The following is a 14,251-nucleotide window of genomic DNA, read 5'->3' on the forward strand; positions in this document are numbered from 1 at the left end:
CACGTAGTATCTCGTACCCTGATATGTATTTAGCACCCTCCTGGCACTTTGCCGTCCCGGGGTGGTTTCCTTATGGAAATAAACAGATAATAATAATAATAATAACTTCCAAAGTGTCCTCTAATATTTTTCCAACCTCGTGTGTTTCTCGGACCGCCTCGCCTTATTTGGAATCTCGCGTAACTCGTCTGATCCAGAGGGCGCTGCTGTCGTCCACACCTTTCCATCTCGGAAGAAGTTATTTCGTGAAAAGTTCCGATTGAGCGCATTCTCGGAATGGAACCGCGCGGCCAATCCCTCGCACCGCGCACGCTGCAGCGACGTCTACTTTTGTCTCCCCCCCCTCGTCGGCGCCCGAACCGAACTCCGAAGGGAAACCCCATTTTCTTGAGGTGCGTTCGTTCCGCACGTGCGCTTACTTTTTGTTCTTCGCCGGCGTTTTCCCTAAGAGACGAGGAGGGTTCGAAGGTCCCTCGAGTGGCCGCCCAGCCCACGCGGCTTTGTGGTTAACCTCACGAGCCGTGGGAGCGCCTGCGAGGTGAACACTGACGAGCTACAAGTGCATCTCTTGGCGACGTCACCCCCCTCTCCGTCCGCAGTGAACTCGTTCGCTATCGACCGGCAACGAAAGTGAAATCCCGCGTCCGTCCCGCGCCACACTCGCGCTGGAGATGAGGGGAAAGGATCGTGCACGTGACGTCGTTGTATGGACACGAGGTGCTGCGTTCTGGTGTGCGTTCTAACGTTTACGATTTGCGGTAAGTGACAACCCCTTATTTCTTCCAGCGTTCTCCTGGGGGTCACGGGGATCTCGGAGCTCCTCTGAGCTCCAGGACCTCCGTGGGTCCCGATTGTGTTTTCTCCGAATATCGTCGATGTCTCGTGCAGCGAAGTGCACGCGGATGTGCGAAGGCATTTGGTCTTCTATTTCAGCGATGCGGTCGAGTTTCTCAATACGTTTGGTGTTTTCATGGCGACCCCCGACAATAAGCTTTTTGGGGTAGGAGGGTGTAGAAATGTAATATTTTAAATACAGTTTTATAGAAATTTTCGGTATTAAAAATGAGATTAAAATCATAATTTCCTTTCTCTCGTCATATAAAATTACAAAAAAGCTGACAGTCTGAAGAGTTCTTGTGGTTGGTCACATTTCGTTGGTCCACAGTTTGGCTTTTCTGGAGGTCCTCTTTTCTCCCAACTTATTTGGATCGACGCAGAAGGTGTTCGAGTGTAGGATCCTGTTATACGGGATCCACCTGTGGTGTACGACTGTGTGGAGGTAGGGTAGGGTGGTCGGTTAACAAAAACACTGCTGATCGATAATTACTGCGTGCATTAGGTTTTCGAAAAGAAGTCTTTTGGAGTATTTTTGGGGTTTCCGATTTTAGGGATGAGTTCCGACATAATAAGATTTGCTGGGTTCAGGTATGGCGCCTGTCTTCTGAATCTTCCTCAAGACGCTAAGGATGAGATGCGCTCCTTAACTAAAAACAGTGGTACGCAGTCAGGGTCCTCAGTAGCTTCTTTGAACATTTATATAAATATCAGGGGTGGCCAACGAATCGATCGCGGCTTTAACTTCGGTCGATCACGACGAATTTCGAACGTACATAAAAAATAGATTAGTCAAAATCTCAATGTTGTTATTATTATTGCGCGCCCCACTGCGTACGCTTATTACAAATGCGTTGAACCACGTGACCACTCTTGTTGCCGCCCAGCCGCTAGGTCCCTCTACTGAGAATTCACGAAGTTACTACTAATAACTGGACAGCGCTTATTTAATTTAAAATAATTTAATACCTTTTGATTTAAAATGAATACTACGAAAAAGGGTGAAACGTATCCTTTTCGTCAAGAGTGGGACCTACAATACTGTTTTGTGATGGTGAAAGATAAATGTTGCTGTTTGGTTTGCAATGCTTCCGTGGCTACACCCAAGAAGGAAATGTTTAGGAAATTTAGAAAAAGGAAATTCCGCGGTAAATACCAATCTGATTTCCCGCCTAATAGTGACGTTAGAAGAAATAAATTAAAAGAACTTAAACCCAGATTATTCGCTCAACAAAATGTCTTCGCGACACCTAATTTACAATTTAAAAAAGCGGCATCATTTAAAGTGGGTCATCTCACTTTAAATTGACCATTTTCTGATGGAGAATTCATCAAAGACGCATTTTTAGAAATAAGAGATTCTCTTTTTGAAAATTTTAAGAACAAAAGTGGAATTAAAAGTGCCCTTCAAGATCCGCAATTATCTCGAAATGCGAAGCCTCGAAAAAATGAGTAAAAATGTGAGCAAAAAATTGCGTGATCATATTATTATTATTATTATTAAATCCGTTTATTATTGGTTAGTGGTGTGTCCTTTTCTTTTTCTTTACAACAGATGTCAGATGATTATCAACAGCTGCAAGATACGGAGTGGTTGTGTCATTGCCAATTTTTGTCAATGCCAATTAGTCATTGCCAATTTTAGTCATTGCCAATTTTTGGCAATCCTTAGTCATTGCCGATTTTTGGCAAAATCCTTAGTCATTGCCAATTTTTGGCAATGACTAAGGATCTCAAAGAAAAACAATTCGACCATTTTGCAAATAGGCAAGATCATTGGCAAAAATATCCCGTTTTTGAAGTTAATAGTGAGAAATATGTTTCTGAAATTGAGAATGTTGCGGACGATTTTGAAACGAGAATCGGTGATTTTAAGACAATCGAAGACATCGTTCGATATATTTCTTATCCATTTTATGTCCACTTAGATACGAAACAAATTGCAGAAAAAAACGCTCAGATTTTTCACACTGAGAAAATATTGCTTGAAAATGAAATTATTACGAAACGATATCTTCCTAAGAGAAGAAGAAGAAGAAGATCACTAGAAGAAAAGAAGAAGAAGATCACTAGAAGAAAAGAAGAAGAAGAAGAAGATCACTAGAAGAAAAGAAGAAGAAGAAGAAGATCACTAGAAGATGACTTTTGGAAATATGTTTGCCGAGAGAAGTACCCAAATGTAAAAAACTACGGTGAATTTTAAAATTCCTGTTTTGGTTTCAGATTTCCATGTGAATCGACCTTTTCGTATTTGAAACAAAAAAAAAAAAAAAAAAGACGAAGAATCCTCTAATCTTACGGACTTGCGTACAGAAGATTCTTTCCGGTTGGTCTTATCTCGGTACATCCCCGATTTTGAAACCTTGGCAGATGACACAAACTTCGCGTAAATTAAAAATTTAAATACGTACGAATTTAAAATAAGAATTCCGAATTGTATTCAATTTTAAATTTATAAACAACATTTTTCGATACGCGTCGATTAAGTTGGCCACCCCCATATATATTATTGTATACAATTTATCCTTCTCGGCAACGATGCCAGGGGCTTTACAAAGGCCTCGTGGACGAGGCCCACGTCGAGATTCGCGTTCATCCCCCACAGCCAACAACAGAATAAGTTCCGGGAATTATTTTCAATTTATTCATGAAGATATTTTGATGCTTTTGCCATTATTCACAAAATATTAAAGAGGAATTAGTTTACGTTGATGCGCGGTTTCACTGGTTGAGGTGAGGCCATCAGGATCTGTCTCGTACTTCCGATCCTTGGCAAACTTGTAGAGGTCGCCGTCAATCACCTTAAAATGAGCTGTCGCTGAGTAACTGTTATATCATCCGGAGCAGTCAGGGTTTTCCGGGTTCGACTAGGCAGGGTTGAGGTTTCTCAGGTGGAATATGGAGATGCGCGTCCACTCCTCAAATAGATTTCCTCCCACGTTAAAGCGATGGTTGCGCTTGGAACAAATTCATTTGGCCGAAGAGTTCGTATTTCATTTGGTTTAGCGACCAAACGCGGGTTTGAAGCGAGACCGCCCCCACCTCAGATTGCGCGAAAACGAAGGGTTTTAATTTCTGAGGGGCGCCCGAATAAACGAGCCGCTTCCCTGGGGCGGACGGACCCTAACGAACAGCTCCCGATGGTTTTCCGTGTTGCGACGACGAACGTGCGAATAAATGAATGTCGGATCCGTTTTCTTCGCCGCGGTGACGTCTCTTCGTAGTTTTCTGACGTACGATGTGGTACGGCACTGCGGCACGAAGCGAAACAAATAATAAATAAGGAATCGGCAGCCGCGTAACGGGGTAGGCAGTCGCGTGTGGGCCATACGTTTTAATCGCTAAAAAAGTCCGGACCCCTTCATTGCGAACATTGGACTCGTCCGGCTTTAACTTAAGTGGGTTGAAAGGCGCTCCTCGTGTTCCATTTATTTTGCGCGTTTTATGCCACCCGCGTTATAATCGATGCGTGTTTCCTGAAGATATAAGTGGGGGGAGAGTTGACAGGTGTTAGGTTTAGCTTTTGGGACTGTGGGGTCGCGAAGATATCGACGTCTGATCTTATTCCTAGCTGACTGATTGGTAGCCCATTGATGGACTTGCAAAGTGCCTCGTGTATTGCGCACTTCCAACTGAATTTCTTCGTGGACTGCAGAAAATTGTTTATTTCGAAGTTCCCCGTGGAGATATAAACATGTTTATCGTGGCACGGTGTGGACACCGAAGAAGTGTTTGTCTACCAATCTTATCCACATCACTACGGATCCTACAAATAATTTCAAGGAAGAAAACTTCGCGTTTGGATGGACCGAGTGACATCTGGCAAACCTGCTGGACCTGGAGCTTGAGTGGTGAAATTATTCCTCCAGTGGACATTTAACGCTCTTTCTTTGTCGCGGTGTTTTCCAGCTGTGTCTACTACAAACTCGCTCGCTGGACAGGGCTAACTTCGAGCCAAGCTGTTCATTCGTGGATTAGAGCCCGATCCTCTTTGCTCGTGTGGAGAGGAAGAACCGTGGTCGCGCGTGCTTTTTGGACGTGTTCAGTATAGTTTGGAAAGAGTAACGCTCGCGAGTTGCGTTGCAGAGGTGACAGAAGATAATGGACAGGTCGTTGTCGACAATTCGGGTAAAAGAACCGCGTTAAGAAGGGTGCAGCTAAGAAGCATCATCATTGCACGGCTACAAAGCAAAAACTTTTTCGAGTATAAATTTCGAATGGAAATAAGAGAAAAAAGTAAATGCGCACAAATGTCTCCAGGTGTGTTTTGTTCATTGATCATCTTGCAGTCCTCTTCTCGAAGTTATCCATAATTAGTTGTTGCACAGGAATACAGATTGGTAACTGATGAAAACTGTGGGCTGTGTCAGATCTTTGGCTCTCCGGTGTTGCATCTCACTGTTTCTGTGGTCTGCGTTCCCAGGCAGTTACCAGTAGGTTTTTTTTTTTTTTTTTTTTGGCTCCCAGTTTGGGCCACCGCAGAGTGAGATTGATGCACCCACAGGTATTGCACTACCTCCGGTTGGTGAGGGATTTTGAGCGCTGCAAGCGCCGCTCAACGGAGAGAGTAGACCCAGGTCCGGTTCGAAATGCCTACGGACGGGCACCAAGCAGCAGCTACTCCGGTGTTCGGTGCTCCCTGGTGGCCAAGTGGCTGACACGCACAAAACAGTCTCGCGCTTCAAAGTTTTTCTTTCTTTTTCTGTCCGCCCTGTGGACCGCATACCTTCTCAAACGTCCACAGAGAATCAAACATTGATTTAACCATTTCAATGTCCGCCATGTCCTCGAGGATCTCTGACTGGACCATACATACTGACTACACAAACAGTGACCACCGAGCAATCACTTTTAAGGTATCTCTCCTTCCAAATACTACAGGTCCCCCTCCTTCTCCCCCTCCAAAAGATCTCAGAAGATTTTCTATCAAAACCATCAAATGGCCTTTATTTATGTCTTCAATTCACCAGGATTTTAACGTTGACACTCGCCGGTCTTTGAACCAGTTCAATGCCTCAGAATATGCGTTCTTTGTACAGGCTGCCTTACTTCGTGCTACAGAACGCTCCGCTAAGAAGAAAATTAGCAAGCATACTACAGTTCCGTGGTGGACAGCTGAACTTTCCACTCTGCGCAAAAAAGTACACAAAGCACGCAGAGACTTTCAACGGAGAAGGTACTGGCCTGAACCAGAAGTCACCAGACTAAAAAATATCTATAAAGGCCAGCGGAACGAATACGTAAATACAATTGCAAAACAAAAACTTGCCTCCTGGCAACACTTAGTTCACTCCACAGGAAATTCTGATCCCTGGGGTCTATTATATAAAATTAGCAAAAACAAGTATCACTCTCATGAAGTGTACAACACAGTAGTGAACAACAACACAGAAACCACTAACTGGAATGACTCAGTTAACGCCATCCTGGAACGCTTGCTTCCCCTGGACGATCTCACCACAGAAACTCCAGAACAAATATCTATCAGGAATAGTAACTCAACCTACCACTCCTCATATGCAACAGATCTCTTCACTCTTCCCGAGCTAAAGCTGGCCCTAAGCAAAATAAATATCCATAAATGTCCGGGTTTAGATCTTGTGGAAAATGCTGTAATCATCAAATTTGCTGAAATCTTTCCAGAAATACTTCTAACAATGTACAACAAATGTCTTACTGAGGGGATATTTCCAAATCTCTGGAAGGTAGCTCTGATAAAAATTATTCACAAGCCGGACAAAAATAAATCTGATCCCAAAGCATACAGACCCATCTCTCTTTTGGCAAACCTTGGCAAACTATTTGAAAGACTGTTAGCACCCAGAGTAGCAGATTTAATTGAAGGTCAAAACTTAATGTCTCCATCCCAATTTGGCTTTAAGAAGGGAAAATCCTGTGAAGACGCCTTGGTCTCTTTAGTTAACCACATATCAGCTTCGAGGGCTAAATATGAAATGGCCATATTCATTGACTTCGAGGGAGCTTTCGATTCCCTCTGGTGGGAGAGCGCTCTCAATCGTCTTACCAAAGCCAAGTGCTCTCAGCAACTATTCCAAGTTATTAGAAGCTACTTCCAAAATAGACTCATCCAAGTAATCTCGAAACAGCAGTCTCTCTCAAGGACCATCTCAAGAGGATGCCCCCAGGGATCAGTTCTGGGGCCCCTCTTCTGGAACATAGTTCTGGACAGCTGGCTCACGCAAAAACCTGATAATATCTCTGCCTTCGCCTACGCCGATGATTTGGTTCTTCTAATTCCAGGTCGATCGCGTCTGCAACTAGAACAATCAGCCAATATAATTCTTTCTCAGCTAATCAAGTGGTCAAGTATACATAAACTGCGAATATCTGCCACAAAAACAAAACTGATGGTTTTTAAGGGCAAGTTAGATTACAGAAGACCGCCAAATGTAAAGATAGACGGAAAGCAAATCCCTTTTGTTCCTGAATTAAAACATCTTGGCGTAATTTTAGATGACAGGTTAACCTTCTCCTCTCATATTAATCACCTCGCCTCGAAGATTAAGAAGTTCACTGCAGCAGTTATCCGAATTTCCAAATCGGACTGGGGACTAAACAGGAAGACTCTCTTACTGTATTATACAGCAGTATTCGTACCAATAACAACATATGCTTCGGGAGTCTGGTTTCATAGAGTCGTTAATGTTAAACTCCGTTCCAAGCTCATCTCCATTCAACGGATTATGCTGCTTGCCATGCTCCGGGCCTGCAGGACAGTGTCCTCTGCTGCTCTGCAGGTCCTTGTTGGAGTCTTACCACTAGACCTGCATGTCATCTTCAAAGGACTATGCTATCGTCTAAAGCACGGAGTTCCCGGCGAGATTCTCGGCATCTCATGCAACTTAACTGCTAACATCAAAGACGAGAAACGGAGAATCTGGAATGAACTTATCAGTGTGTGGCAATCACGATGGGATTCCAGTACTACTGGTCAAGTCACCCACTCTTTTGTTCCTGCAGTTACCTTCCCTCTCAACAAGAGCGTCCGCCAATGGTTTTCTCCTAGCCTAACAACATCGTATATACTTACTGGGCACGGATCCATCAACTCCAAACTATTTCAATTTGCCTTGTCTGACACCAATCTCTGCGTGTGTGGTGCTGAGGAAACCTGGACGCACATTCTGTATCGCTGCAACCTGTACCACGATGACAGATCTGCACTACAAGCTGCTGTCAGCAACTTCTCTGAAGGAAATGAAGTGGCGCTGACTGAAAACTCTCAATCGTTCTCAGCTCTACAACAGTTCTGCTCTGCTGTTTTCACTAAAAGAAAGCAACTCTTCTCAAGTTTATCAACATATCAACAACAAGGAACCAACCCAACACCTGCAATGTCTATCGCCTCTTGAAACTGATATCGCCTGCCATCTATTTTTTTTTTTTTTAGCTGGTACCCCAGTTTGGGCAGCTGTGTATATAGGATTAGCTAACACCCATTGATATAGCACTACCTTCAGTGGGTGCGATTTTCGTTCTTCCTTGGACAGGAAAAGACTGCTGTCTTGTGGTTCCTGGGACACAATTAATACTTCTGATTAGTTGCGTGATGTGATTTGCTCTGTGAACATGATACATGTTCATCACACCTATAACATTGTAATTAACACGATTATATGTATATATCATTGTATGTATCATTCATATATTGTATCATATATATATATCATTGTATATATATCTATTATGTTGAGGGTCCTACGGCTCCGGGGATTTCTCCCATCTCCACGTATGTTCTATGTATCGAGTGACAGTACCCTGTCAATGCCATAGGTTTAAAAATAATGTGTGGGTCATGTGGTATGTAGTTTGTTGTGCCCATTGTTCATCCGGCCTGTTGGCCGCCGGGCCCCCAGTGGGACCCGGCGTTACCATACCTAGCGACGGGGACGCCGGCCGGGTGTACCAAGAGACTAATTATACTCTGGCAGGTCCCGCCACTTACTTTCCTGGGATTTCGGTGACGAGGACCTAAAATAAAGGTTGGAGTTATCGGTTTAAGTAAAATTGCATTTAGAAAGCGCTGCGTGGGGTTTTACGCTGAAAGAACTATTTCTAGAGAGCCTAAAAGGTCGGGCAAAATTTGATGTGATTTAAATTTGGACTGTGGGGCAGTCGCTGTACAAGAGAAAGTGTTGGGAGGGGAGGGTGAAGACTGGGGATATGAAATAGGAAGAAGAGGGGTCGGATAGAGAGGTGACCCCCCATTTTCAGTGGGGCATGCCTAGGCCCCACCAGAGAGTCACGTCCTATTACGAGACTCGAACTGGAAAGGTCTCATGGAATTACGATAGGTGAAGTGACGGGGGTGGTGCTGCAACTTCGCTCAAGGGGCACCGCTCATTTCGTTTTCCTCCCCGTCCTCGTGATACAGCAACGTGGCTCTTGTTAATATCTTTATTGCAGGCAGTGATTGGTTACATGATTGCCTGATGCAATAACACCCACAACAGCGACAATGCGAGGGGTTTAACATGAAATAACTAATACAGGAAAAATTACTTAAAACATAAAACGTATAACTACATATTTTACATATAAAATTAATATTAACGTGTGAAATGAAGACACATGAAAAGCGATGAAAAGAGGATGGCAGTCACTCGGTTGAAGACGAAAAATGGTCCCTGATGATTCGTCTTCTGTACGATTTGTCCTCTATGAACTTTTTGTAGTCCACATCCATCTGTTCGACGTTGTGGAGAATCCCCATGGACATTCTCCCTCCTTCCGCGTAAAGCACTCGCCTGTTTCAGTAAAACGCGTCCCCCCCTCCCCTCCTCCTCCCCATTCTCCCCTTTCTTCGGCGAACAGTCGGTCGTATTTTATTCCGACGTGAAATTTTAATGCGCGTGCGGCGGAGTCCTCGATTTAAATAAACATTCCGTTTATATCGGGTCACGGGGAATACAAGAACATTACCATATTTGTGGCACTGACGGACATTTTCGTACACGCAAAGTGCGCGCTCTCTCATTTTGGGGAAAGGTTAACCAGGGTTATTCTACGGAGAAACACTTTATCGTCCGAAGGTGGGGAGGGGGATTGAAAGAAATATTTCTGCAATGACGAAATGGAACCCCCGCTTAAAGTGGCGTTGCAGAAAGGCGACGTCCCAAATTTATTTTCGGAGGTCGTCGGAATAATTAAAAGAGACGCCGATTGTTTCGACAACACCCAGCCGATCTTCGTCCAGCAACCACCAGATGGTACAACTTCTTAATTGAAGAGGTGGTTTTTGATTTTGGAGATTTCAGGGAAAGTAAAAAGAAAGGCCACTCGGGTCAGAGAGAGAGAGAGAGACAGAGAGAGAGAGAGAGAGAGAGAGAGAGAGGAAAAAACAAACATAAAAACCGCATTTAAGAAAAGAAAGAAAGAAAAAAAAACATATTTTAATTTAAAATTGATTAAAATTGAATATAAATAGACAATCGAACTGGCCCCGGATTATATAACGTTTCCGAATTCGACACGAAAGAAACGAGCAGTCAAAGCAAGGGTACAGTAGTACGCGTGTTTCAGTTGACCCCTAACTGATCCCGAAGGAGGGCTTTCGTTCATTTCTCACGACTGCGCACAGAGCAGGAGGCGGGACTGCCCAGTTCCGATTCCACACGGTACGTGGTCCGACATTAAGGAAAACTGAGAAGGCCGCGTTTTTACAACTGTGGAAGATGGGATCGACGGCTTGTCCATCTCTTGTAGGTGGCGTATCAAGTGTTATCAGGTCTGCGCAGTTTAATGTTAAGTCGTGTAGTGCCGAGGCATGCCTTGGAAGTGGCACGTTGAAATCACCAGCAATAATGGTAGGGAGTGCTGGGTTCAGATTAGTAATCAGCCAAGACTGAAACTCAAGTCTGGTGCTTGAAGATGGTACAGAAGGCCTCAAAATTCTCACTTTTACTCGACGCAGATTTTGTACATTTCTAGTAGATTACATAACGACTCCTCCACTCTTTTGTTGGCTCTGCAATTTGCTAAGGGCATTATAGGGAACAGTGGGGAGGAATAGATCGAGGTTTTTATCATCTGACAATCAAGATTCAGTTAAACTGGAATTCTCTTAGGAAGAGCATGGTGTGCAGCGTGTGTAATTTATTTGCCACGTTTTCTTATGTTCTGAAGGAAGTAGGTGACGGGAGGGCGACTATTCTTATCAGCTCTACTCGTTCAATTACTTGCGGGCAACGTAGAGCCCCACTAGGGGCCCTACGGATAAAATCCAGAAGAACATATAAGAGAAAACACTTTTGGCAATCGCGCAGTTTTCATCATTTGGCGATCGCCGCTCCTCACTGGGGCGCCTCCGTAGCCAGGTGGGAAGAAGCAGCAGTGCGTAGCATACGCTTCTTGATTAGACCAGGGTTCGAGCCCGTCACCACCAAATACAGAGAATGTGGAAAGGTTAGGGAATGACCACCGCATATCCCCTGAGCAATATGGCCTAATACTCCAAAAAAACCAACCAAACGAACAAACAAACGAGCTCCTCACTGGCCAGACACCACCTCGTTTCTGTCCATTGCACACAGTTGTGCGCATCACACCTACTACCGACACGGAGTTCAACTAACGTTTAGTTGCCGTCCTACACAACACGTACTAAATGTCCCCGGAGTGACGATGGGTGTACCCGTACGAGTTCAATCGGGGCTGCAGCCAGCCGAAACAACAACCACGCACGATCTGAAGCGGAGGAGCTCGGCTTTTTTTAAGATTTTGCAGCCCACGCGGCAAACATGCAAATGACACGTGAACACGCGCGTCGAAATACGTAGCTACACGCAAACGCGCAATTGACAACTCGCTGCTGGACCCCCCCCCCCCCCCCCGACATCGCAGTTATTCGCTTCTTTTGTGGCGAGATCCCGGGAAGGTGATTGTTCGGGTGCACGAGGAAAACAAAGCGCTTATTAACATCACAATCGAAGGGAGAGAAAGAGAGACTATCGAAGCAGAAACGCATTGTGGCTCGTGGCGCGCGACACTCTCTTGCGTTCAGCCCATTCTTCGCCCGTTTAAGCGTTCTGTTTATTTGGTGGGAAGAATGCATCCTCCCACCCTGCACCACTCGCAGTTTTTCCTTCTCTCTCTCATATCGTGTGCCACGCGACAACGTTTTCGAAAATCGAGCTCGGTTATTACCTTTTCCAGCAAATGCCCCTGTCCCGTGCCCCTGTCGTACAACGCCTCATTTTCTTGATCGTAAACTTCTAATTCTCGTGCACTCCAGAGGTTGTGGAGCCGTCCTTTATTTCACTCGCTTTTTCTGTTCCTCCGTTTGTCGTCCTCGATCACGTGGCTTCTGCGAGGCAACTGATCGTGCTACATCCCGGATCTTACGTTCACGCAATACTCGTTCCCCAGCTCGCGCAAGTAATTGAACGAAAAGTTAATTCATTATCGCATCTTTCTCCCCCCACCCTGACCCCTCGATGATAAATATATCTATATTGCAATCAGCGAAAATAAGGAAATTTTCCACGTATGCCTGATGCAATGCCCATAACAGCAAAAATTCCAGGGGTTTAACAGAGAAACGAACTAAAACTCTAACAACAAAAAAAATAAGTTGTAAACAGATGAAAACAGATTTTTTTTACGATATCAACAAAAAAAAAAAAGGCCGCCGTAGCCTAGTGGTCAGGCGCGCGGGTGTATACGTACACGTGCCTTGAGTGACCGGGGTTCAAGCCCGTGACTGCTGAATACGGTGCTGTTTCTTGTATTCTGTCTATTATTATTATTATTATTATTTATTACAATCAGTTTATTTCTCTTAGGAGAACACCCGGTTACAGCCACAGGCTAGAGGGTGATCATACATATACAACTATGTTACAAAATATACATCTATGTTACAGTTATAAAATACATGAAATACATAATATCTGATTTATAATTATCTGGAATATTTGAGTTATTCATTACTCGCAAAGGCTTTTACTACCGTAAACTGGGAAGAACATAATACCGTGACAATTGAAGCATACCTTCTGCTTAAACACAAGTGGGAGTTTCACCATATTTGCATAAACACAAATATTTACAGCCAAACAACGTACAGCATTTGAAACTACAGGAATGACCGCGATACAGTAAAATAAAAAATTTGAAAGTTCAAATTTCCAGCAGTCGTCTTCTTCTGTGGGGATTACAGTTGTGTAGGTAGGGCAATCCTGACACCTATTTCTTGATGAGGTCGGGTTTCCTAAAGCCCAGTGGCTCGTGTCTGGCCGAACAAGGTGCTGAAACTGTTTCCTTACATCTGTATTTGCGAGTAAGAGTTTCTGAGAACTTCCTTTCTGTGGGATTTGCAATTGCAGAGCTTTTCAGGATTGATGTTGAGGTTGTTGAATAGCTGGATGGTGTTTGCTGGAAAGAATCTGCCGAGGCTATCTAACTGCGTAAATGCCGATTTCAGTTGTGGTTTCTTATCTGCAACTCTTCTTCGTTTTTCGCCGGGTATTTTTATCCACTCTCGGGCTTTCGGTGCGTCCAGTCGTCCCGTTAAAAGCTGAGCGAGGGTAATTATGTTCCTTGACGTGATTATTTGTCTCCAGGGTGTGACCTCTAAATTGGAGTATAGTATAGCTCTTGAGATGGTAAAAGGCTTAGCTGAAATTCTGTTCAGCCATCTCAAGAGTCAGTATTCGAGTCCTAGAAAGGCTTTGATACTGCATTCGCATTCGGGATTTGCATTCGGGAGCTGAAGACCAAATTTGTGCCGCGTATAGGGGAATAGGAGTAACACATCTGTTGATGTATTGCTTCATCAGACCGGGGTCTCTAATACCGGTGAGCTCCTGCCTGGTTGCCCAAAGCGCCGCGTATGTTTTGTTACGGATGTATGCGAAGTGCGGGCGGAAGGTCAGGCCTTCGTCCCACTTGAGTCCAAGATCAATGTGTGACTGTGCCTTTTGGACGAGGATGCCGTTCACAAATATTTCCATTTTGTTTGGCTTTATTTTATTTGCGAAAGTCATTTGTGCCGTCTTTTTTTCGTTCAACTGCAGTCCGATACAATCTAGATACTCTTGAAGTTCTTTTATTTTAGTATTAGCCACTTGGTTGTGGTAGTCAGCTGATTTCTGATCTCCTGAGGTAATAAAAAATTTTATATCATCGGCGTATGCGATGAAGTGCTTCTTGTTCTGGGCTAAGAAGGGTTCGAGGGCTATGGCAAAAAGTGTGGCAGACAATACTCCTCCTTGCGGGACACCTTTATCAACCTCATACGTTGCGTACATGTTTTCGTTTGTCACCGCAATTTGTCTGCGCCGAAGAGTGCTCTTTAATAAATGGAGGGCATGTCCTGTAATGAGAAAGTAGTCCCGCAGAATGACTATGAGAGCTGGGATGGATATGTTATCATACGCGGATGCCACATGGAAAA

The 14,251-nt window shown here is 44.3% G+C and overlaps 1 protein-coding gene across 1 annotated transcript in view; it reads left to right on the forward strand.

Annotated features, from left to right (window-relative positions):
* Nucleotides 1-671: 671 nt before the first annotated feature.
* LOC150089100 (uncharacterized) overlaps nt 672-14,251 on the forward strand; it is a 129,394-nt gene continuing 115,814 nt past the window's right edge. The window contains exon 1 of the mRNA XM_090370410.1: nt 672-758. Coding sequence (XP_090226536.1) covers nt 707-758 — 52 coding nt within the window. The 5' untranslated portion in view covers nt 672-706. The remainder of the gene's footprint in view (nt 759-14,251) is intronic.

Source organism: Mastigoproctus giganteus, chromosome 3 (assembly GCF_048544385.1).
Source record: "Mastigoproctus giganteus isolate SK-2022 chromosome 3, ASM4854438v1, whole genome shotgun sequence".
NCBI lineage: Eukaryota > Metazoa > Arthropoda > Arachnida > Uropygi > Thelyphonidae > Mastigoproctus > Mastigoproctus giganteus.